The 21,581-nt window shown below is 38.4% G+C and overlaps 17 protein-coding genes across 19 annotated transcripts in view; 8 read left to right on the forward strand and 9 right to left on the reverse strand.

Annotated features, from left to right (window-relative positions):
* Positions 1–5: 5 nt before the first annotated feature.
* Positions 6–1,227, reverse strand: Gasu_14830 (uncharacterized protein). Its single transcript, XM_005707704.1, has one exon. It carries the CDS (start codon positions 1,129–1,131, stop codon positions 37–39), a length of 1,095 nt encoding a protein of 364 aa, XP_005707761.1. The 5' UTR covers positions 1,132–1,227; the 3' UTR covers positions 6–36.
* A 70-nt stretch (positions 1,228–1,297) lies between these two features.
* Positions 1,298–1,918, forward strand: Gasu_14840 (uncharacterized protein). The gene is made up of 3 exons (XM_005707705.1): positions 1,298–1,417; positions 1,469–1,584; positions 1,637–1,918. Exons 1-3 carry the CDS (start codon positions 1,341–1,343, stop codon positions 1,744–1,746), a joined length of 303 nt encoding a protein of 100 aa, XP_005707762.1. The 5' UTR covers positions 1,298–1,340; the 3' UTR covers positions 1,747–1,918.
* Gasu_14850 (hypothetical protein) lies at positions 1,797–2,977 on the reverse strand. Of its 2 annotated transcripts, none has more exons than XM_005707707.1 (2): positions 2,333–2,977; positions 1,797–2,277 (listed from the first exon to the last, which is right to left on the reverse strand). In XM_005707707.1, the coding sequence occupies exons 1-2, from the start codon at positions 2,905–2,907 to the stop codon at positions 2,154–2,156; spliced, it is 699 nt and encodes a 232-aa protein (XP_005707764.1). In that variant the 5' UTR covers positions 2,908–2,977; the 3' UTR covers positions 1,797–2,153. The 2 variants fall into 2 exon arrangements, with proteins under 2 accessions (XP_005707764.1, XP_005707763.1); XM_005707706.1 differs by having other exon boundaries at positions 1,926–2,277.
* An 85-nt stretch (positions 2,978–3,062) lies between these two features.
* On the reverse strand, positions 3,063–3,587 carry Gasu_14860 (nitric oxide dioxygenase). The gene has a single exon (XM_005707708.1). It carries the CDS (start codon positions 3,564–3,566, stop codon positions 3,147–3,149), a length of 420 nt encoding a protein of 139 aa, XP_005707765.1. The 5' UTR covers positions 3,567–3,587; the 3' UTR covers positions 3,063–3,146.
* Positions 3,588–3,977: 390 nt separating this feature from the next.
* Positions 3,978–5,118, forward strand: Gasu_14870 (methylene-fatty-acyl-phospholipid synthase). The gene is made up of 5 exons (XM_005707709.1): positions 3,978–4,414; positions 4,469–4,573; positions 4,624–4,715; positions 4,773–4,847; positions 4,898–5,118. Exons 1-5 carry the CDS (start codon positions 4,031–4,033, stop codon positions 4,956–4,958), a joined length of 717 nt encoding a protein of 238 aa, XP_005707766.1. The 5' UTR covers positions 3,978–4,030; the 3' UTR covers positions 4,959–5,118.
* Positions 5,119–5,337: 219 nt separating this feature from the next.
* On the forward strand, positions 5,338–6,333 carry Gasu_14880 (ATP-dependent Clp protease, protease subunit). Its single transcript, XM_005707710.1, has 4 exons — positions 5,338–5,387; positions 5,444–5,939; positions 5,995–6,124; positions 6,179–6,333. The coding sequence occupies exons 1-4, from the start codon at positions 5,373–5,375 to the stop codon at positions 6,288–6,290; spliced, it is 753 nt and encodes a 250-aa protein (XP_005707767.1). The 5' UTR covers positions 5,338–5,372; the 3' UTR covers positions 6,291–6,333.
* A 14-nt stretch (positions 6,334–6,347) lies between these two features.
* On the forward strand, positions 6,348–7,218 carry Gasu_14890 (uncharacterized protein). Its single transcript, XM_005707711.1, has one exon. The coding sequence runs from the start codon at positions 6,375–6,377 to the stop codon at positions 7,104–7,106; it is 732 nt and encodes a 243-aa protein (XP_005707768.1). The 5' UTR covers positions 6,348–6,374; the 3' UTR covers positions 7,107–7,218.
* Positions 7,219–7,222: 4 nt separating this feature from the next.
* Positions 7,223–10,747, reverse strand: Gasu_14900 (transducin family protein / WD-40 repeat family protein). The gene has a single exon (XM_005707712.1). The coding sequence runs from the start codon at positions 10,623–10,625 to the stop codon at positions 7,248–7,250; it is 3,378 nt and encodes a 1,125-aa protein (XP_005707769.1). The 5' UTR covers positions 10,626–10,747; the 3' UTR covers positions 7,223–7,247.
* Positions 10,748–10,757: 10 nt separating this feature from the next.
* Positions 10,758–12,028, forward strand: Gasu_14910 (uncharacterized protein). The gene is made up of 2 exons (XM_005707713.1): positions 10,758–11,227; positions 11,284–12,028. Exons 1-2 carry the CDS (start codon positions 10,805–10,807, stop codon positions 11,899–11,901), a joined length of 1,041 nt encoding a protein of 346 aa, XP_005707770.1. The 5' UTR covers positions 10,758–10,804; the 3' UTR covers positions 11,902–12,028.
* Positions 12,029–12,032: 4 nt separating this feature from the next.
* On the reverse strand, positions 12,033–13,107 carry Gasu_14920 (deoxyhypusine monooxygenase). Its single transcript, XM_005707714.1, has 3 exons — positions 12,595–13,107; positions 12,235–12,544; positions 12,033–12,176 (listed from the first exon to the last, which is right to left on the reverse strand). Exons 1-3 carry the CDS (start codon positions 13,071–13,073, stop codon positions 12,060–12,062), a joined length of 906 nt encoding a protein of 301 aa, XP_005707771.1. The 5' UTR covers positions 13,074–13,107; the 3' UTR covers positions 12,033–12,059.
* Positions 13,108–13,307: 200 nt separating this feature from the next.
* Positions 13,308–13,978, forward strand: Gasu_14930 (protein translation factor). The gene is made up of 2 exons (XM_005707715.1): positions 13,308–13,570; positions 13,624–13,978. The coding sequence occupies exons 1-2, from the start codon at positions 13,419–13,421 to the stop codon at positions 13,817–13,819; spliced, it is 348 nt and encodes a 115-aa protein (XP_005707772.1). The 5' UTR covers positions 13,308–13,418; the 3' UTR covers positions 13,820–13,978.
* A 1-nt stretch (position 13,979) lies between these two features.
* Gasu_14940 (RNA binding protein) lies at positions 13,980–15,147 on the reverse strand. Its single transcript, XM_005707716.1, has 3 exons — positions 14,933–15,147; positions 14,664–14,874; positions 13,980–14,617 (listed from the first exon to the last, which is right to left on the reverse strand). Exons 1-3 carry the CDS (start codon positions 15,136–15,138, stop codon positions 14,093–14,095), a joined length of 942 nt encoding a protein of 313 aa, XP_005707773.1. The 5' UTR covers positions 15,139–15,147; the 3' UTR covers positions 13,980–14,092.
* A 6-nt stretch (positions 15,148–15,153) lies between these two features.
* On the reverse strand, positions 15,154–17,317 carry Gasu_14950 (hypothetical protein). Of its 2 annotated transcripts, XM_005707717.1 has the most exons (11): positions 17,134–17,317; positions 16,885–17,084; positions 16,725–16,835; positions 16,583–16,671; positions 16,454–16,539; positions 16,274–16,404; positions 16,117–16,215; positions 15,914–16,063; positions 15,668–15,866; positions 15,298–15,615; positions 15,154–15,244 (listed from the first exon to the last, which is right to left on the reverse strand). In XM_005707717.1, the coding sequence occupies exons 1-11, from the start codon at positions 17,312–17,314 to the stop codon at positions 15,216–15,218; spliced, it is 1,593 nt and encodes a 530-aa protein (XP_005707774.1). In that variant the 5' UTR covers positions 17,315–17,317; the 3' UTR covers positions 15,154–15,215. The 2 variants fall into 2 exon arrangements, with proteins under 2 accessions (XP_005707774.1, XP_005707775.1); XM_005707718.1 differs by having other exon boundaries at positions 15,154–15,866.
* A 10-nt stretch (positions 17,318–17,327) lies between these two features.
* Gasu_14960 (uncharacterized protein) lies at positions 17,328–18,265 on the forward strand. Its single transcript, XM_005707719.1, has one exon. The coding sequence runs from the start codon at positions 17,339–17,341 to the stop codon at positions 17,774–17,776; it is 438 nt and encodes a 145-aa protein (XP_005707776.1). The 5' UTR covers positions 17,328–17,338; the 3' UTR covers positions 17,777–18,265.
* A 16-nt stretch (positions 18,266–18,281) lies between these two features.
* Positions 18,282–20,107, reverse strand: Gasu_14970 (MFS transporter, SP family, sugar:H+ symporter). Its single transcript, XM_005707720.1, has 2 exons — positions 19,702–20,107; positions 18,282–19,651 (listed from the first exon to the last, which is right to left on the reverse strand). Exons 1-2 carry the CDS (start codon positions 20,082–20,084, stop codon positions 18,382–18,384), a joined length of 1,653 nt encoding a protein of 550 aa, XP_005707777.1. The 5' UTR covers positions 20,085–20,107; the 3' UTR covers positions 18,282–18,381.
* A 340-nt stretch (positions 20,108–20,447) lies between these two features.
* Positions 20,448–21,313, forward strand: Gasu_14980 (hydrolase). The gene is made up of 3 exons (XM_005707721.1): positions 20,448–20,507; positions 20,562–20,926; positions 20,976–21,313. The coding sequence occupies exons 1-3, from the start codon at positions 20,468–20,470 to the stop codon at positions 21,246–21,248; spliced, it is 678 nt and encodes a 225-aa protein (XP_005707778.1). The 5' UTR covers positions 20,448–20,467; the 3' UTR covers positions 21,249–21,313.
* A 39-nt stretch (positions 21,314–21,352) lies between these two features.
* The window catches only part of Gasu_14990 (uncharacterized protein), a 1,995-nt gene continuing 1,766 nt past the window's right edge, over positions 21,353–21,581 (reverse strand). Inside the window, exon 3 of the mRNA XM_005707722.1 lies at positions 21,353–21,581. This exon is cut by the window's right edge and continues 384 nt beyond it. Coding sequence (XP_005707779.1) covers positions 21,428–21,581 — 154 coding nt within the window. The 3' untranslated portion in view covers positions 21,353–21,427.

Genomic DNA, 21,581 nt, shown 5'->3' on the forward strand with positions numbered 1-21,581 from the left:
GGACGTTAAGGTAGATAATATTTATTACTTGCAAGTCTATTCATTATCTTGAGATTGCAAAGCTTTATCAAATACCATAAGAGATGTTAAAAAAGATTGAAAGGTTTCCATCGACATTCTTCCTTGTCGATGTTGACAAGCCTTGCATAAAAGAGCATGAACTTGCTCCTCATTATCGTTCTTCTCACTAACTTTTGTACAAGTGGAGACAAACTTTCCATTGCTTCCTACTGGAACTCTACACAAGGAACAATGGGAGAATTGCAAAGGTACTACAATTCTAGAGGAAGTTTTTAGGATATTTGGAATGGTTGAGCGATGCTGTTCTTCCAAATCCTTTAAAAAGGACACGGTTAAACTATCTACCGAAGAAGTTGGTCCTAAAAGTGTTAAATTAGGGGCAATAAAGCCAATCTGTCTCATCCACACGTATCGTATGAGTTGTCTATCGGTTATATCATGCTGGGGATGATGAATAGAGATATCAAAGAATCTTCTGCTCATATCTGCTGGAGATACTTCGAATGGAATGGCAAAACCATTACCCGAAGAAATACTGGTCAAAATATTTCTACAGATAGAGCTAGCATTTAGTCCATCGAACACAATCTTGCAGCCTTGAGATTTAGCAAGGAACGCGACCATTCGATATACGACTATTCTAGAAAGCTCTTCAAGGTCACCAATATCTTTCACATCTTTCCAGGCAAGACATTCACCAACTTGTTTCCACAACTGTTGACAACTGTGACTAGCCTTTGCTGTACAGACACGAAAGGAATACTTTGCTGCCAAAGGTTGAATCACCTCTATACCTGCGTTGGAACTAAGAAAAGGAGATTCGCAATCTATATGAAAGATAGTGACTTGCATCTTCATTCTAGAAGTTTTTCCGTCTTCCCTTTCTGATAAGCTTCTACCCAATAGGTCAATGAGAGCTTGAGAAGAATATCCTCCTGACGCTGCTACTCCTACATTATCACCAAACTGGGCCAATCCTTTGCGTGATATTGTTGTTTTAAAGTTGTGTATAATAGCCTGTTGAAAACAAGAGTCACATTTGGAGCCTCCAACGTCATAAACGGTGGCCCTTTGTTGACACTTTGCACAATGATGGGTCTTTGTTGCCATTCTTATGGGATGGAAAAATAACTGATCTTCATGAATTACCAAATATTGAAATTACTAGTTAAGAAAATGCAATGACATTTCATTTCTTGCTAATAAAAGCAGCTATCAACTGACTAATTCGATTTATCTATATCCTCCTCTTTCTCTATGTATTGACTTTTGTTTCTATAGAATTTGGTATAAGTACGATTTGAACGATTTTTCCTTCAATGGATTGTGAAAGTCACAACAAGCTGGAAGAATTGGAATACTATTTATATTGTATATTTCACAAAGAGTTGGAAAGGTAGACGAGCATTTCTTCTGTTGTTGTTGGCCTATAACAACTTGGGCTTAGAATCAAGGAAGGAGCCTTGCAACAACTGGAGTCAAGAGGTTGGTTTGAGGAACAAAGTCGTCAACGCGGAGATATTTTATGGGACTCTATACTCCAAATGATAGATTCTGGTGCAGGTAAGAGTGAAAGGAGTTTTTTGCTTCAACGAGAGCCTTATTCTGTCTTCAGAACAATTCCCACAAGACATCAAAGATTCGCTATTTTTGGAAGTTCTTGGTCTTTTGAGAATTTTCGCAAAGGAGTTTAGAAAGTGGAAACTTGAAGAACAACTTGGTTAGGTGTTTTTAACTCCTGTTTCTTGTGGTATAGTTATATTAACGGTAAGTTCTGTTTTGTTTACTCTTTTAATATCTTATATTCCAAGCCTCATCATATTTTTGAAAAGGAAGCATCTTTGTCATTCGGATAAAAAGCAACACTTGTTGTCCGAGCCGAGTTAAATACTTGCGGTGGTAAATGTGTTTGCAATCAATATATTCTCTCAAACCATAGAATGTTTCAAATACCTCATACAAGAAACATTCTGCGTTGTCTATATCTTATGTATATTTTCTTTGAAAGAAAATACTTAAACATGGCCATACAACTCTTTCTCAAGGATCCCGGCAGGTCTATCCAAGAGATGATATATTATCAAAGAACTGTACAAATTGTTATATATGCATTTATCCAAGTAAAGATTATGTCATCTGAAGGCAGATTCCATCGATGATGAAAGAATATTTGTCAGGTATACTAATGGTGTCTTGCTTTTACCAAAACTTGACTTTTCCAAAAATAACACTTGTCTACCCGTTTCATCGGTTCCACTTGAGTAGTAATCAGTACCAACTGCCTTGATATGACATACACATTTACACTTACCTATTATGAGACTTGAAACCGTAGAATTGTGCCACTCCTTGAGCAAGAAAAAGTTCAAAAGCACTATCCAGCATAAGACAACCTCCCATAGGATACAAAACTAAAATACGGGATTCTATCTCAGTAACCATTGGCAACGCAGATGGATTACTCGTTAAAAAAGAACAAACTCTCTTATCCATTTTGCAGAATCTTTCCTTTCCCAAACGAGTTAAAGTGGCAGAGTTCTCGTTCTTTTCTTCCAAGGGTTGGGACTGGCGCTCACGTTCACTCATTACCCTACCTTTACGCTTCAGAGAAAGTGTCATAAGAAACTTTTCCTCCTCTTCCTCCGTAACATTTCTTAAAGGTTCAAAGGCAGCCAATTTTTCACGACTAGTCACAATTTCACCAAAGGCACTTTTCCAAGACATACGAAAGTCTTCTATGGAAAGTCCACGAGAGCTGCATTCTTCGCCTATTTGAGAATAGGGGTAACGGCTTTCTAATAACGAAGCTAGATACGCTTCATTGACTATTCTACGTAGTCTTCTAAACCCTACTGAGCGATATAAATGGGTAGAAGCAACTTCCATCAACAAACAGAATCTCCACAAAGCATCCAAATGTGAACGGAATCTTTTTGTTCAAGAACGAATGCAGTTTGGGCATTCAAAAGTTCATAATATTGAAGAGACTTTGCAAGTTACCTTATCGACATTATAGAAATTACAGATGATTCGAGTTTCTTTCCAAAACTAAATGTGCAAGACTGTTGTAGACTATGCAATATAAGGCTGTTGCTAAACTCTGACCCCCAAAAAACAAAATATCTTTACTTCATTCCATCCAACATAAAAACTGCCCAATATTGGTATACAGATTCCCAGGCCTTTAAAGTTTTTTCATCAAATTCATCGCCAAGAAACTGCTTCAAAACTTTCAAAAGTGTTTCTCCAACGCAGGGAAAGTGTTCTTCTTTCACACCGTATTTGATATGACGCTTACCCAAACTACTCAGTGCAGATTCAAGCTTATCAATATCATTGAGTAACTTGACTCCTTTGTTGATCATGTGTATTAGAAGTCTCTTTTGTTTCTCCATATCCGACCGAAAAAGTGGCTTTACAGAAGGATAAGTTTCAAACAGAGAATGATAAAAGGCTTCTCCAATCAGATACTGTCTATCTTCCAGTTTATTCCATGATTGTTGTACAATTTGTATTTCCTCAAAGTTTAGAGTCTGTCGAACCATAACTAGTTGAACAACATATTTTTCTGGTCCACTCTAACTATTTAAAACCAACAACATTTCTACGTAGAAAGGGTTCACAAGTTTCGTTTGTGGTCGTCAAAGGCCGTTGGCAATTAGAACTTGTGTAACACTTTACACATTCATTTTGGATTAAGGAAGTGATGGATGGATGATGTGTTTAAAAGCTTCAACAACAACCAACATATCGTTTGTTTTCTGTTTTTTAATTCATAGAGAATGGCTCATCTTTTCTGGCTCAAGAATTTATCAAGTAACTCTGTAAACTCTTTTTTAGAGGAGACTTCTTCTCAACTATCCTATTTCTTATTCATCCAGTTGTGGTTTAATTTTCATAAATTGCTATTTCCGTTGCATTTTCCGATAAACATGTTGTTTCATATCCAATCATGTAAGTACTACAACATGTTTCGAGAAGTAAGGACAATTTTGTATTTGGAGTGGTGATGGACCTTCCTGTTGTAAAGGACAAACTGAAACAGGTTTATTATTTTATAGATTCACTTCTTTCCAAACGAGACTATCCACTCGTAAAAATTCTGCTTGGTTTTCTCGAGTCTCTACACCTTCGTTCGTCTGTAATCAACTTTTATGATCCCAAGTTGGCTCGCGCTTTGATATACATTACTTTGGCTCCAATAATATGGAACGTACTTGCTAGATTAGAATACTTCTTTCATATCATAAGTTTTCTGTTTTTCGGTAAAAGAACTGGTTGCTATGCGTTGGCTTTGTGGATCCTGCTCTTTAGTTTATACAGAGACTTTTTGGTGATGGAGGCTATCCAAGTACAACCCACCCTCAGATACCTTGAACAGACTCACTTGTTGGTACAGTACACAATGTTTCTACTTTAGATTGTATTTATTCAACAGTTTCTCAAGGCTTTGGCATATGTTTTGGGTGCCTTGGGTGGCGTTTTGGTGATTACTTCGTTTTTAAGACTTGGTATTACTGGAACGTTTTTGGGGGATTACTTTGGTATTTACGTAAGTTTTCACTTCAACCTTAGCACTGTGTGTTCACTGAGGAATGAAAGCTTGAGGAAAAAGTTTCGGGCTTTCCCTTTTCGTTTTGTTCAAATCCGATGTATGACGGTTCCACACTGCTCTTTATTAGTAAAGCTTTACTGTAAGTATATGAAATTGGTCTCTTAGGAATCAAGTAGTGATATGGCAGCCTAAAAAGAGCTTCAAGTCCAGCTGGTTTGTTATTGGCATTTTGGGTATATGTAATGTATCGGATTGCTTGTGCCTTTGAAGAGTAAGTGTTCTTTCAACCAAGTAGAGTTTTGGATAATTTGCTTCGTATAGACCCTTTACGAACTACATTTATCGTTATCGTGCTACAAGCCAAAACAAAAAGGGAAAATGAGTGGTTTGTTATTCATCTCTTTTGAAATCTCGTGCTGCCATCAGTTGTGCAAGACTTGCGTAGTTGCTACTGAGACTGAATAAACATAGTAGATTAGTAAGAGATAACTTGTCAGTGGGCCACATGATGTGGCTAGTATTGTAACAAAGAGTATCGTTGAACATCCCTATTGAATGATAAGTTTCCATTTTAGAATTTCCCTCGTGTTATTGCGGGGGACATGGAGAAGCTTATATATTTATCTTCTTATATCATTTGATTTGTTTTACTCTATTTCATAGAATCCTCCGAAACAGGAATTTCTCAAATGTGCTTTGAACAGCCTCGAGTTTGTTGTCTTTCATATTTCTCTCTCGAATGTAACACATTTTGGAAAAAAAATTGTTCGAAAGATTGATTTGGTTTGTCAAGATCATGTTGCGTTTTACTGTAAGTTGTTGTTTAGTTATTTGTATGCGTCTGAAAACTTTTTGTTACCGCTGCAGCGTTTTTTCAGAGCGTCCTTTTCTTTAGCTTCTAAAAACACTGTTTTTGTGAAGAAAGATGAATGGAAGCAAACGGTTAGGCTGTCATATATGAAGCAACGTGAGAGTAGTTTTTCGACTCTTATTCCAATGGTGTTGGAGCAGACTCCTCGAGGTGAAAGGGTTTTCGATATTTACTCGCGACTTTTGAAAGAGAGGATCATATGTCTGAATGGTACAATAACGGACGATGTGGCGTCACTCACTGTGGCGCAGTTGTTATTCTTGGAAGCAGAAAATCCTGAGAAGAAGGTTTATATGTATATAAACTCACCTGGAGGTTCGGTGACTGCAGGTTTAGCTGTTTATGACACTATGCAATATATCTCTCCTCCAGTTTCTACCATCTGTTTGGGTCAAGCTTGCTCCATGGCTTCTTTATTACTTGCTGCAGGAGAAAAGGGAGAGAGAAGATCTCTTCCCAACTCACGAATCATGATTCATCAACCTTCGGGAGGTATTTAGATTTGTTTTTATATATTGAATATGTGCCCTAAGTAGAGAGTGAAAAGGTGCAACGGGTCCTGCAAGTGATATATCTATTCATGCAAACGAAATACTTTATTTACGCAAGCGGCTAAATGAGTTGTATGCTTATCACACGGGTCAAGACATTGCTACTATAGAAACCAAGATGGAAAGGTGAGAGTTGCTGTTTTTGTGCATTGTTCAAAACAGGTTGACAAGTTATTATAGAGACCATTTTATGTCAGCTGATGATGCTTTAAAGTTTGGAATTTTAGATGAGGTAATTGTACGGAGAGATCAAGAGACTTTGCGTGTTCGGCCTTCCAGTAGATATATTTGAAGTGTTCATATATGTATGTTGGAATAAACAGTTCTTTTTGGATGAAACCCTAAGAGAAGGAAAATTTTGAATTTGAATTGGGAGATGAATCAATTTCATATGACTTCTCCACCACTAAAGACGTGTCATAAGAAGAGATTGAGCTTTGAAGTGTTAACCGAAACTTCTTCAACTGATAACAAAACGGAAAGAATTTCAAAAAGTGCACCTGGTCACCTGTTCGGGAAAAGAAACAAGGCTAGGAATGTGTTCTATTACAAAGACGCCAATAGAACAGAACGAGAACTGCAACATGTTACTCCAGTGAAAAGGCTCAACTTTAAATATTTTTCTGATAATCAAACAAGTGAGGAAACTTTAGCAGTAACCACTTTTGAGAATAGTCATCAAGTTGGTTATGAAAGGAAAAGGAAAGCCAAAAAGCCTGTTAAGCCAGGTTCGATAGAAAGACTGGACGAGTTGCTACTTCAAGTTAACTCTGATAGCCAACTATATCGCAACTATGAAAGTAATCCTTCAGCTATTTTTACCCATTTAGCAAGACATATAAGAATGTCTTCTGAGACGTTTCTAGTTAATCATTTGGTGTATACATATCCTACCTATACACTCCTAAACTGCCGCTCTGTTCTTGAAGATTGTCAACACGATGCAGACAATTTAGTTCTCATTTTTCTACCTTCCGAAGTGTATCGTTCTATTTCTCCATGTTTCCGATTATTATGGCCTTATTTTGAAACCAAAAATGTGTTACAAACCATGCAAACCTGTCGACGAATCATTGTTGCAGCGCATATGATTCCAGTACGAGTGTAATATTATTCTTCAGGCTTCTTTTGACAAATGAATGCTTATTCTATGCAGCTTTTATTTTCTCTACGGTACTTTAAATAGTATTCTTGAACAATTGCGTATATATATATATGTGGAAAGAAAATAGCACCAATGCTCTTCTATTTATTTCCATTTCATAAATTCTACTCCAGAACCAGCCAAAGCAAGCCAATCATTGGCAACTGAAATACAAGAAATATCCGATACATTGGAAACCACTGTCTTGCAGGGTTGAAGAAATATATTGGACTGCCCATTATCAGAAGATGTCTTTATCTCCCATATTATCAACTTGTGATCGGCACCACTACTGAAAATTACTTTTCCATCAGTCCAAACTGCTGTAACACTTGCACTATGGCCACAGTTGGGAACTAAACTATGTAGCTTCACCAGGATTGGCCTTTCTTCGATAGATGTGGCATCAAGATGGAAAAGATGAGAATTCATCCGTTGATCTTCTCCACCAGTCACTACTAGAACATCGTTGTTTTCTAGTAAAGAAACATGTAAATCATGGATCGCCCCTTGATGTAAATCACTTATCACAATGCTATTCTTTGAAAATTCATTCACAACTTGAAACGGATTTTCCAAGTCCATTTCACCAAGTTGCCAAATCAACAATTGGCCAACGGTATTGCAAGCAAAGATAAGAATCTTTCTCCAGTCTGTTTGTAAGCATTCAGGTAATATCAAACTATCAGAACATAAAATAGAAAACTGCGATACATTGAAACGATATAATGAATGTATAGTCCATTTGTTACTTTCCTTGGGCTCTTCTAATAAACTGTTCAATGCAAAAGATCCATCTGAGCGCGTTACAAATATGAGCGAATGTAAAATGCCACATGGAAGAGTATTCCTACGGATCAACAAATGCTTCGGAAGTACTAACAAACTCGTAACTCTTTGAGTAGCTATGCTGGTAACCTTATTGACAAAGCGCATGCGTTGACTCTTATCCAACGTTCCAAAATACATGTCCTTCTTATGATAATAATGACAAGTACTTTGTGCAATATGTTGAGAATATCGGATATCGGAATTTACGGTGGCTTTTTTCCAAACAATAAGTTGATCCTTTCCACTACCTGTCCATAACCATTCTTCATCCACTGCACAGCATTGAACACCAGAGATATGACAGTCAAGTATTTGAAGAGAACACATTTCGTGAGTTTGGGTACAGAACACTGAATTTCTCACCATAGTATCTTCACCACAACTAAGAAGATTCAGAACTCCGTTCCATTCTCTCATCAGTATATGATTGATTCGCATGCCATGAAATCCGTTGGAAGGAGTTTTTACAATGGAGTGAATGTCCTCAAAACACTCATATCTTAAGACGAGTTGACCTCGGCGAGTAAAACAAATCATAAACTCGTTTGAACAAAGCCAAACATCATGCGCTCTTCTCCAACCACCACAATCAATGGAAATAACTTCTTTCTCCTGTATTATATCCCATATAGTAAGATATTTTGAATGAAACCCAACAAGAAATAATCCACGATTGGTAGAATCCTTTAAAAACTTGTCCACTGTGGCAACTTTATAAAAGCATTTCCTCTGGCATAACGCTTGCACTTGATAATCTTCTCTGTTCGTAAAGAGATTCCAGAAAAGCATTCCATCCACACTTCCCGATAAGAATATATTATCTGCTATCCACGATAGACAATGAATTCGATCGCTATGTAGTTGTAGCGAATGAATGGGCATCAATACAGGAGAATCAATGTCTTGCAATGGAATAAAAACAAATATTTTACCCTTTTTATCACCACAAACTACAGCAGATGTCTTTGAATGAAAACACATAGCAGTAAATAGTCCATCTTTACAAGGATGCTTCAAAATATATTGCAATTGGACCTTTTCCAAAACATCCTCTTCAACATTCCAAACTAAATGATACCAAAACATGCAGCCATCAGGTGTAACAATAAATATCTGCTCTCTCATGGAAAATTCCTGTTGTGATAACAACTCGTTGGAATTCTCCTCAAAACTTGAAAAGATATTCATTACAGCTCCTTTTCTGGTGGCTTGAAATGAGTTTCTTTTGAAACGAAGAACAAAATCCACTTTGGAGCGATGTTCCACATGTCGTTTGATATCAAGCAAACTGAATATCAGCACTTGACCACAATTCGTTCCAATCAATATGCCATGTTTTATAAAAGTCATAGAAATGGGTGCCAATATTTTATCTTCAACATGATGTAATAATGTCCAGGTTTGTTTCCATGCTTGTCCTTGTTTCCATACACCAACATGATATATCCGGTTATGGTCAGTATATATCATCAAACTCTCACGAGACAACCAACGTATGGATTTCACGCTTTCCTTTGAATAAGAAGAACCCTTTTTTATACCTGCTTGGCTCTTGTTCCATAAATTATATTTCAAACTAGTATTCGTAGTCACCTCAACACAAGGCAATTCAAATACTGTAGAATATCTATCTGTCTGTCTCCTAAGAATGTCTTCTAACCGATAGATTTGACAACTTGAATCTGCTGCACCTGTTGCTATGAAGCATGAGAAACGATGATCAATCCATGAACTTGTACAAAACACATTCATTCCATAATTATCTTCCAATCGAATTGAACACTTTTCATCTGAAATATTCCAGATTCTACAGATTCCATCTTCACAAGCAGCAATAATCCTATCATCTGGTAGAAATTCCAGATCCCAAATTCTACTCGTAGAATCCCACAATACTACCTGTTGCTGAAAATAAACACCTTCCATAGTAGACTTTTTCCATATTCGAATGCAACGGTCATCTGCGGTAGTAGCCAATCGGTTGCCCGTAGACTCCCAACGGATACGGAATACGGGCCCTCTATGACCTTTTAGTAGAAGACTTTTGCTTGTTTCTTCCGATAAATATAGTTTCGAGTCATTTAAAGGCTCTAAAAGTGACTTTTCAAATAGAAACAACTTGATATTTCCTGAATAGCAGCCACTTGCTAATGTTATTGTTTCAGTGGTTTTGTCGACATATATAGAAGCCGACCAAGTTATCTCCTCAAAAGGAAATTGTAGTCTTGTTGTAAACTGACAAGCCTGAGTGGTGCAGTTTACGGAAAACACTTCACAAGCGTGATGACTTTGAGCACAGAGAACGAGGAAACAAGAATTATCGTCGTTTTCAATAAAACACACATCGAACACCCAATCCGAACATCGAATAAGAGCAATTTGTTGCAACTCGGGCAGCATCAAACTCGTTAGATAGGAAACAGAAACCCATCTCTCCCCAAAGACTAGAACGACTCTTCGCTCAGAATTGTGACGAACGACAAAGTTGGAAACACCAAAAATTCTTCTTCCATCTGGCAAAACTTGTCGTCTATCAATTATTCGTTGGTGAGATATATTCAATAAAACCAAGTGGGAGCCTTGAGCATAACAAAGAAACTTGTCTGATAAGAAACAAATCGCCGTAATTGGGCCATGAAAATATGTTTCCATATATTGTAAAAAGTACACAAGTAGGAAATAGATTTCTGGAGAACCTTAAACGATAGTATACAGTTTCTTGCTTAGATTCAATAAAACAATACAATCCATCAAAATACAAATAACAACGGCTTTCCCTTTAAAATCATATAACATATCGTTTGGGAGATTCGCGTGTGGTGTAGCTCGAAATGGATCGTTCCCTGTTGCAAATAGCTGCCTTTGTTTCCAGTATTCAGTTGAAGAGTACTAGATGCAGTATTCATAGCAAACGTTGGAGACCACATAGTCTATCTGTATACACTCGTAAGTTGTATGTTGGACGATATGTTCAACAAGGAGTGAGAATTGTTGCCCAACAAACTATGGGAGACTCTTCAAAGAGTAGTGCAACTCTTCCTGGAGACCAGAAGGAACCTATTTTGGTCGATTCTAATATTTTAGAATTTTGTACAGTGGATCCTAATACCGGGGAGAAAAAGGAGATGACTTTAGGTGAAAAGGAACTACTGTTTATGGACGCCATTTCTTCTTATTATCGAGGTGAACCTATCTTGTCCAATAATGACTTTGACATATTACAAGAAGAACTTGCCTGGCAAGGTTCCAAGATGGTAAACAGTTTGTATTGTTTCTCAGGTTTTGACTTGTCTAATTTTTAACAACACAGGTTATGTTAAGCAGGGATGAGTTGCGTTTTCTTGAAGCATATCGAGCTTATTCTAATGGAACGCCTATTATGTCTGACCAGGAATTCGATGAGTTAAAGGCGAAACTAAGGAAATCAGGATCCTCTATTGCACTCCAGAAGGGTCCAAGATGCAGTATAGTGACGGAAACCTGCTATTGTAACTGCGTTCCGGATAGAACAAGAATGTTGTTCTTGTACTTCCCAGCTGCTGGGATTGCCGCACTCATATACGCTACTGTGACTTTCGAGTTTACTCCATTGCGACACATTACTCCTGTATTGAACCTGTTAATTGGAACTCCAGTCATAGCCGCAGCTGCCAAAATTGCAACAGAGTTATTCTTTCCAAGTCCCCTCATTTTAGTTGGTGAATGTCCTTCCTGTACTGCTCCCGTACGTGCCTATTTTGGTGATGCCTTTGGTATAAAAGGAAATAAGAGGGAGGCATTCACGCAATGTGAACGTTGTCGTGCCAACTTGAAATTTTCTGAAGAAAAGTCCCAGGTTGAACTTGTGAATGATACCAAAATGAATGCTAAAGTAAAAGGAGCCAGTGAGAAAAAGGAAGAGAACACTACAACAGATGTCAACGAATAGTTGCAAGAAATGAAGAAGCCAATGATTCTTCTATTCTTGTTTCTGGAATAAAGTTTCAATCATGTCTGATGATGTTTTTATAAGCAAAAATGTAAAAAGGATATAAGACGAACTTATTTGTATTTTCAATCTGACATTTCATAATACAGGAGCGAGTCTCAAGTAGACGGAATCAGTACGTCGGTATAATGAAAGTCCTCCGAAAGATAAAAATCGCACATGTCCAGAGCAACTTCACAACTCTCACGTACCACAATATTCTCATCCGATAAATACTATTAAAATATGATGACCAAATAAACATATACAAATATTAAAAATTATTTTTCCTACCTGACGCAAAAACTTAACCACCTCTTCCGTGGCCATGGAACCGAGGGCTTCTGCAGCTTCATGTCTAACCATATAATGTTCATCAGGATTAGAAACTATCCGCATTAAGCTTTCTGTTGCTTGGGCATTACTAAGTTGTCCAAGAACAAAAGCTATTTCGTGCTTCAGCAATGCGCTATCATCATTAAAACCTTTGCAAAGGTAGGAAACTGCATCTGGAGAAGCTCGTTCTCGAAGCTCAAACAAGCAACCGTATCTTTCGAAAAGCGTTAACGAAGGATCTAGAAACCTCTCACCTATCTCTATTGTGCTTTACAAAGCTTAGATAAAACATGGACCATATTTCTGTACAAGTTTTACCTCATCTGCGACAAAAGATTACTGGAAGGGACAGGATCTAAAGTTCCAACCGACGACAACTTATCATTTTCTTCGAGGTGTTGAGTTGACAATATTCTTTTAATGGCCAACTCACAAGTTTCTCTAACTTCTCTACTTGAATCGACGAGTGCCTTTTGAAGAATACCAACACTCGACTTCTTCCCGATGGCTCCAATTGCCTCTGCGGCTTCATGCCTCACCATGGGATCCTCACTCTCGTCAAGAAGACAACGATAAAGAACGTTTAAACCCTCTACTTCACGCATTTGTCCTAGTGCATATGCCGCCTCATGCCGTACCAAGCAGGATGGGTCCTGAAGAAGACAACGACTCAAAACTTCCACTGCCTTATGACCTCCTAATCCTTTGAATCCAAATATACTACGTATACGTACTGCGACATTATTATTCACATTCAAAAGTCTGAACTCTAGCTCTTCTAAGCTGGCCGAAATCATACTGTCCAATTCAATCACCTCCAAGTAGTGGCCTTCAACAAGTCTGAGACATGAAAAATTTTCACAATAGATGGTTGAAAACTTCTTTAGACCTTTAGCCGAAAATGCATCAATTCCTTTTACTTCCTACATTTCATAAGCGCATCAAATGGCATTAGCCTTATAACACCACTTTTTGAAAAGTATTAACTGAAGATGAGAAGGACATCCCATCCATCGTATCACACCATTTAGAAAGAAATTCACATCCCTTTTCATTTCGTCGATTTGAAGACTCATTGTGGAATTGAGAGCGAGAGGGGACGAGCTTAGCTTAAGAACAACTGTGTTTTTGTGCGGTTATTTATGAACTTTGACTCTATTCAAACAGGAATTAATGCACCTTTTGACCCGTTTGCAGACGCGTCACGTGGAGAGGACGCCGCAGTAACTAAAAATATAGTACATATTCGTTTGCAACAAAGAAACGGCCGCAAGTGCCTGACCACCATTCAAGGGTATGTGTGCTTCCAAAAAACCTGTCAGTTTCCTCAACTAAACTGTTTTATAGTCTCGATACTAAGTTGGATTTGAACAAAATTACAAAGGCCTTTAAGAAGGAGTTTTGTTGCAACGGTTGTGTTGTAGACGACACTGAACTTGGAAGAGTCATTCAACTGCAAGGAGACCAAAGGGATAAAGTCAAAAAGTTCCTCGTCCACGAAAAGTTAGCGGAGAAGGACCTTATCAAGGTGCACGGTATATGAGTGTTGTTTCGTGCTAAGAGACGTGGAAAGTTTTCTGTTGTTCTTTGCCGTTGTATGTAGTCGATAGTTAGTGACTATACATGTGTTTGCGATATTGTGATATGTTCTGCTTCGATAAAAGTTGTTTCAACTTGCCTGATTGGCTTGTGCTTTATACATTCACTCAAGGGTTCACTTTATAAGTCCTGGTATTGAGTAGATAACACGCTCTATCGACTTGTACGGAAATATCACGTCATAAGTTAAAACCAACAGTAATCACAACGCATTTACTCAGTCAGTGGTCTGTAACAATCGCTCATCTTCAAACTCATACTCAAACTCTCTTCGTCCACTTCTCTTTCTCGAAGTTGCTCGGCTTGAACCTCCGTGTTTAGAAACTTTGCGTGACCAACGCTTCTTCAATACATCCGTCGGGTCTTTTCCAACATTCACTTCTTCTTGAATACTATCGTCTTCATCAAACACGGCGTTGTAAGTACTTGAATGTAAATCTTCTATGTCTTTCAGAGACGTTTGTTGTTCGTCTAAAATTTCGCCTTCCGACGCTTCATATACCTCTTCTTCCCATTGTTCCTCCGACTCGTCATCGCTTTCATAATCTTCTTCAAACTCCATAGTCTCTACTTCCGGGACTTTGTCTTGTTCAAGCACAGTTTCATATTGAGCGAGTGGAAAGTTGTATATATCCTTATATTTGCCACTTCGTAAACGAGATAATAGTTCTTCTTCTATTCTCTTGTCTAGCTTTGACATGGAAAGCGCTTTTTTCTCTTTCTTTCTCTCACGTCTTTCGAGCTATCGACAAGTTAAACCACAACTGAAGTTGGACACTACAACTTACCTTGTTATTTACCGGCACAACTTTGCTTCTTAGCTTCAACTGCAGTCTTTTCTTCCTTATTAGGTACTGTTTGATTTTAGTTAAACGTTGCTTTGCCTTGTGCTTCAAATAGTGCGGCCAGAAATGGAGTTTCTCGTCTATTTGTTCAAGAGCTTTCTTGTAGTTGTTTGAAAGCTTAACTTTCTCCCATTGCGCGTTTGGCAGATGAGCTCTACAATAAAAAATACCTTTAGAGGTCTTTCAGTCGAATAACAACACAACGAAAATACCTTTCAATAGTCTTCAAATACAAAAAGCAGTCTCCTTCTGTCTCAATGATGGTTGCATAGCGACTATTTGCCAAAGGACAGTAACGTCGGGCACAGATTCCTGTGAGATTATATGGATTCTTGCAAAAGTTTCCTGTAGTTATCTTCACGCGAAAGGAACAAAAAGTTTTTCCAACTATAGACCAAATGACGTCGTCCGATTGCATGATCAAGAAATTTTTTCATAATGCTAACATTTTATTCGTCAACTGTGTTATCGGTAACGGGCTGTTCTGACGAGGTTTCAAGTTGTCCAGCTGTAGTCATATCTTTCTCAAGTAGAGGTGCGCAAAAAGCTGCTGATTCTGATTGCTTAGTATGCAAACTTTCCTCAAGCTTCCTGATATATCGTTGTTGCTCAGCACATAGTTGGTAATAGGTAGGTGGGCGGACAAAGAATTCAAACGTTATTCCTCCTTGTTCGTCGAGAAATCCTTGCAAAACGGTTTCTATTTTACAAAATCGGTTATAACCCCAGCATTCACCTTCTTCAAAGATGGACGTAAATACACGACATACTGATGAAGGTGGTGTGACAAGAGATTCTCCAGTACTGGAAGGCTTTACAAGCTCCACCTTGTAATCGTATTTAGCAGGTTCTATAGGACCACTTACAAGTTCAAGAAAAACGGATAGGAAGGTTCCTGTTTTCATATTATTCAATTCAACAAAAATGAAACTCATCATGATTCATACCCCTTGCATCACCATTACCGAGTGGATAAACCTTTAACCTCCAAACAAGACCATTCATTGTTAGTGGTTGAGAGAGAATAACTTCCGCAGACTTTGAATGTACGATATTGGCATAGTTCTCAATTTTTAGAATTCCCTTCATAAATGGAGGAACCACCTCTGAAACGACATCTGAGTCGTCCACCGTTGAAATAGAAAACTAGCAACCAAGTTACATTATTCCATGACTTACAAAGAAGTACTAACTTGTTCTACCGGGCGTCTATGAACTTCACTAAGAGCAGCAGCCAATTCTTCTGCTTTTGAAATTAGTATCGGTTTAGGTGTTCTGTTTAGTTGTCGCTCCACTTCTTGGTACATGGACTCCAAAAGATATATTTCCTCTTCCAAAGCATTCTGCATATAGAAACATCAAATAAGATGGACGCAAACCCTAAAACAGTTCATACCTTCTTATTAACAAGAGAAGTCATTTTGACACTGATCTGTTTGTCGATTCTAGTCTTGAATTGTTCAAACACATCGAATAGTTCTTCCATTCTTTGTTCCTTAACCGTAGTAGTTAAACAACCAGTATATAAGCTCGAGTATAAAATCGGCACTTACTCGAACACTATTCAGCTTCTGAATCTCACTTTCAAATTTGTCTACAATCTTTCGCAAGTTCTCCGCTCGACTTTTTAGTCCATCACTCTCTGTCCGAATTCGTTCGGCACGCTTTGAATAAACAGAGTCCACTAAACGGTTAAGTCAAACTAAAGATTTCTCCCTAAACGGGAAACATACACTTATCAAACTTGTGCAATCTGTGCTCTTCAGTGAACATTGCACATTCAGCACAGATACAGAGATTACAGGTGATATCAAAATATCTTCAAAGAATTAGCAAAAATAACAAAACAGATAACATCATACTTGAGCTCTAGCTCGTGCTTCTGGCAGATCATTTCGCGACGACTATCAACACCAGGGCGAAATTGAAAGCGTTCCAATTCTCCAGCAATCTTCAGAAATGTAAACGCAACTTGTCCTAATTTGCTGGGTACATAACACTTACTTCTTCTACAAACCGACAAGAAACTAGACGTTCGAAAGAAAGCAAACTTCTGCAATGTGGGCATTCGTTATGCTGGGCCAGCCAACGTCTAATGCAAGAGAGACAGCACATCTAAAAGACAGTTTAGCACAAAAAGATCACTTATATGGAAAATAAAGACCTTTCCACAGCAAGGACAAAGTCTGGGATTCTCTAATCTGCCAAAACATATAAAGCAACGAAATATTTCGTCCAAAACAGAGCTGGGATTCTCTGTTGACTGTCTTCGTTCTGTCTCCAAGTTACTTGGAAAACTCGCATATCTAACTACCGAAGGAACATTTGAAAGACCAAAACCGTCAGAAATTTCCTCAAGGTTGGCTAAAGTATTTTTAAACTCGAAAACAAAAAGAACTTGTGGGCCACCTACAACTTCGAGATTCGTTCCAGGATGAGTTCAATCTATTTAAATTCCCTCGTTGCCTCGACACTCTAGGCACCTGGCGCGTTGGGACGTCAATAAGTTCATCTTCTTCTTGGTTCCCTCCCTGTGTAGCGAGTCTCGTCACTTGTTCCTCAATAGAATTCAAAGAAAAGGCGCTTCTCGACATGCAAATTTCTCAAATAATTTTCGAATGCAGTGCGTCTCAACCCGCCTAATAAGAAACAGGAACCGGAGACTTGGTGTAACGCAAGTTCATGAAGCAGCAGTGAAAAAATTTCTTAAGAGAAAATTACTGCAAAGATGTAGGGAACGTGCTCAGGTTTCACGGAAGAATGTTGTGAACAGTAGAAGAACTGGGACACAGGAGACAAATATGGAAGCAGCCCCCGTACAGGTGATGGAAGAAGAAACCCTCCTAGAAGGTACAATATCAGAGACAAATTTCCTTGATAGTTTAACAGAAAAAGAATACGAAGAGTGGATGGTAGAGCTAGAAAGACTGCTACAAGAGGACCTAGCTGCTGAACAACAGGAACAAGATCAAGTAGTTGTCGAGAATAAAGCGTTGGAAGAGTTGGAGTACGAAAGACAGTTGTTAGAAAAATATGAAATATTTATTGAGAGATGAAGCCTCCGAAAAAATGGGAACATAGTTTGTGTTGAAGGATGTTTTAAGTTTAATTCTAAGATTGACCGCTGTGTTTTTTGAAGACGACGGCTTGGAAAATTATGTCGTTTGAACAGGTTTGATTGTGAAGGAGTTGAGTTCTTGTAGACAGAACCAGCCGCCGTAAAAGTTTTTGAAGTTTAGATTGTTCAATTTTTAATGAGGAAACTGACCCTTTACACAATGAGACAACTAGCTTAAGAAATTTGTAAACGCCTTTTGCTGATATTTGTTTTAAATTATAATAGACCGATAAAGTTCGTAGCAGGTACAACTTGAGTATTTTAGAAATTCTATACTCCGGTTTGGAGTTTAGAAGGGCTATGATCCACTTGCTTGACGTTTGATTTTCTTAGTTGTAGGACTACCAACTTAAATTAGCGACCTGCACAATTGCACAAGCAACGTAATTTCTATATTAATCGATGCATTAAAGAATTCCAGTAACGCTTCATTTAGAAACCACGCAATGCAATTTTATTTTAATAATGAATTTTCCGAAGCAACACACAAATGTCTCGAACCATCAAACAAAGCAAGGACAATATCAATGATTGAAGGAACATTTACTTTGAAAGAGCCCAAACTCTGCTAAAGCGGAACGATTTCAAATCATCCCAAGTCTCCTTCAACTTCTGAATATTTTCTGCCATCAAATCACTCAACGGCTGTTCAAAGACCTGATCCAACTCTTCCAGCGTCTTATCCTTCGTCTCTGGCATAAATAACATTAGATAAAAAGTACCAATAAGCACAATGCCTGCATAGAATCCGCAGAAAGTGCCTTCATTAGTCATTGCAGCTGTCATATGCGGAAATGCATAGGTTGTAATAAAGTCACCAGTCCAGTTGGTAATATCTGTCAAAAACAATCCTTGACTTCTCAAATATGTTGGCCAAACCTCAGAACCGACAACCCAAGGAGTTGGACCCAGACATGAGCCCCAGAATAAGTAGTATATCACAACGCCCCATATGTATATACCCTCCTTGGTATGAGTACTTGATGACAAGAATGAGAACCCTATGATAAGTAGACCAATGAAAACTCCAGAAATAAGACTTAATAATAGAGTTCTTCTACCCAACCGATCCATCAAATATATTGCAGGAATGGTGGATAAAAACCCTGTGCCTCCTCCAATCATGCTGGTATACACAGCTTGTTGTTTGGTGAGCCCGGTCTCATGCATCAGCGTTCCCATATAATAATTTACTGAATTAATTCCTGAAAACTGTTGAATAATCATTAGGATTATTGCATATTGTGCGGCATGTCGGCAACGAGGCTTATTAATAAAGTCCAACCAGATAAAACGGCCCTTCGCTGATTCTATTTCTTCCAATACATGCTGTTCCATTTGAAAGAATTCTTCTTTCTCTTCGAAAGTGGAGAAGCCTCTAACTCTTTTCCATATCACATATGAGTCTAGCTTCTTTCCAACCTTCATCAAATAACGGGGGCTTTCAGGTAGAAATAGCATAGCAATAAGAAAAATGGTAGAAAACAGTAATGAGGAACCTAACATCCAACGCCAATTTCCAGAAACGTCTACAAAGATGGCAGCATCAATATAACCAAACAGCAACCCTAACATAATCATGACTTGATAAAGAGATACGAGGCCCCCTCTCCAACGCTTTGTGCTGCATTCTGCAATATAACCAGGGACCGTTGCAGCCTCCAAAGCTACTCCAGCACCCAAGATCATTCTTCCTGCAAGAAGCATTCCCCAAGACTGAGCATCAGCCTCAAGAATACCTCCCACAGTATAAAGAAGACAAGCACCAATAATAGACCATTTTCTTCCAATTAGTTCATTTGTGGGATAAACCCTAGAGTAAAGAATGGTGAGTGCCATTGTAACCATGTAAGAATAACTTACATAATTGCACCAAAAATACCACCCAGAGGCATGAAACCGGAAATCATAGATTCTTTGTTTGAGCCATAGTTCAGATCAGTTGGTACATACAAGCCGGCTCCACTTATTAAGGACTGGTCAATACCATATAAGATACCTCCCATACTAGCAAACGACGCCAGAACCCATATGAAATATTTTGGGTTTCCAAACAAAGTGGAAGAAAATATTCGGCGCCCTCCCTTTGCGATACTTCCTTCTTCTAACTTCTCCAATTCGGCATCTATTTCTTGTTCCGTGTGTCCTGTTATTGCGTATCTCACACCTTTATCATCACCTCCTTCTTCATTTACTTCTGTACTAGGTTCTCTTATCACACTCAGTTCTTCCTCATTCTTGGACATTTTCCAAACTCAAATTGAAAATGTTGCATCACTAATGCTAATAAAAGATCATCCTGGAAACCGAGTTTCTAGAAGAATTATTGAGTGTTATCTTTTCGATCATTTGTCCCGTCGAATTTTGGACAGCAGGTGGGGCAGACTGCGGGCGCATGTCAAAATTCCACTAGCGTAACCTTTCTGGAAAATTTTTCTCTCGACAGAGGACAGCTATGGAAGGAGGTGGGTATTTGAATGGGTAAATGCATTTCTTTCAAAGGTTCGTTAGTAAAGAAATATGCTGTTTTGTTTCTCTCTCCATTTTCAACTGTTCCTCACAAGAAGAACGTACTTTAAAGGGTAGTTGATAAATTTAAGCGCTTGGTCCCATTGTCAGTTCATCATTGATGCCACGTCTTTGTTCCTCCCTTGTGGTGGGTTCTTGCCGTGAGTTTCTCGCTTCGACTTGAAATTGAGTTGTTTATATGCCGTTACCCGTAGGTGTTTTGTGCAGGAATAACTTGCGTGCTTCTTGGACAGGATTTTGCCAGTACTCCAGCCTGGTAGATACCAGTTGTTTGCCTAGGGAACTTTTAACTTTTGCTGTGGAGTTGAGACACCTTGAAAAACATCGTCGGAAGCTTACTGGTTCACCACGCGCTGCTGTGTTGGTTCCCTTTTGCCTTTATCAGGACCAGTTGTCCCTATTGTTTACGTGGCGTTCGTTGTTGGTTGGAAGCCATAAAGGCCAAGTGAGTTTTCCAGGTGGCAAACTGGATGTTTTAGATAGAGGTGATGCTATAAGAGCGTCACTCCGTGAAACACACGAAGAAATCGGAATATCACCGGGAACCGTTGTGACGCTAGTATGACTGGTTATTGCACTTGGAAATTGCATGTTTTAATCTTACATAGGGTTTATTTGATGACTATCGTTCAATCAACGGATACAACGTGACCCCAGTCATTGGTTTTTTGGGTCCAGTGGAGAGGCAGAAATTGAGAGTGAATGAAAGAGAAGTACAAGAAGTCTTCATGCTTTCTCTTGTTCATCTCTTGCAAGAGTCTAATATGCGAGTAGAACACACGTCAAGAGGTGATATGCCCATATACAATGGAGGACCAGTTGAGATATGGGGGTTGACAGCCTTTATTTTGCGTGATATTCTCAAAATATTTCCAAAATGAGAAATGATTGTATTGTAAATGATTTATGCTTTATGCACATTACAAATGAACTTGTAGAAACATCTCGTAATACAGACAATATTCGATTGCTTTTCGTTCAACAAATAACATAAGAACGAATATACGAGAATGACAAGGGAAATGAAATTCTCAAGCAGCACAAAGAAGAAAGAAACCCGTCAAGACGAGCAGCTGTTTACACAAACTCCTACAACATTTGCCCATTCTGGAGGTTCTTCTGAATAAATGCTAAGTTCTGGTCTTTCTTCATACGGGTTAGAAATGACTTGTAAAAGATTCTCCACTTCATCAAAGTTTCCTGTTTCTGCCAGT

The sequence above is a fragment of the Galdieria sulphuraria genome, assembly GCF_000341285.1.
Source record: "Galdieria sulphuraria unplaced genomic scaffold scaf_9, whole genome shotgun sequence".
In the NCBI taxonomy this organism is placed as follows: domain Eukaryota; phylum Rhodophyta; class Bangiophyceae; order Galdieriales; family Galdieriaceae; genus Galdieria; species Galdieria sulphuraria.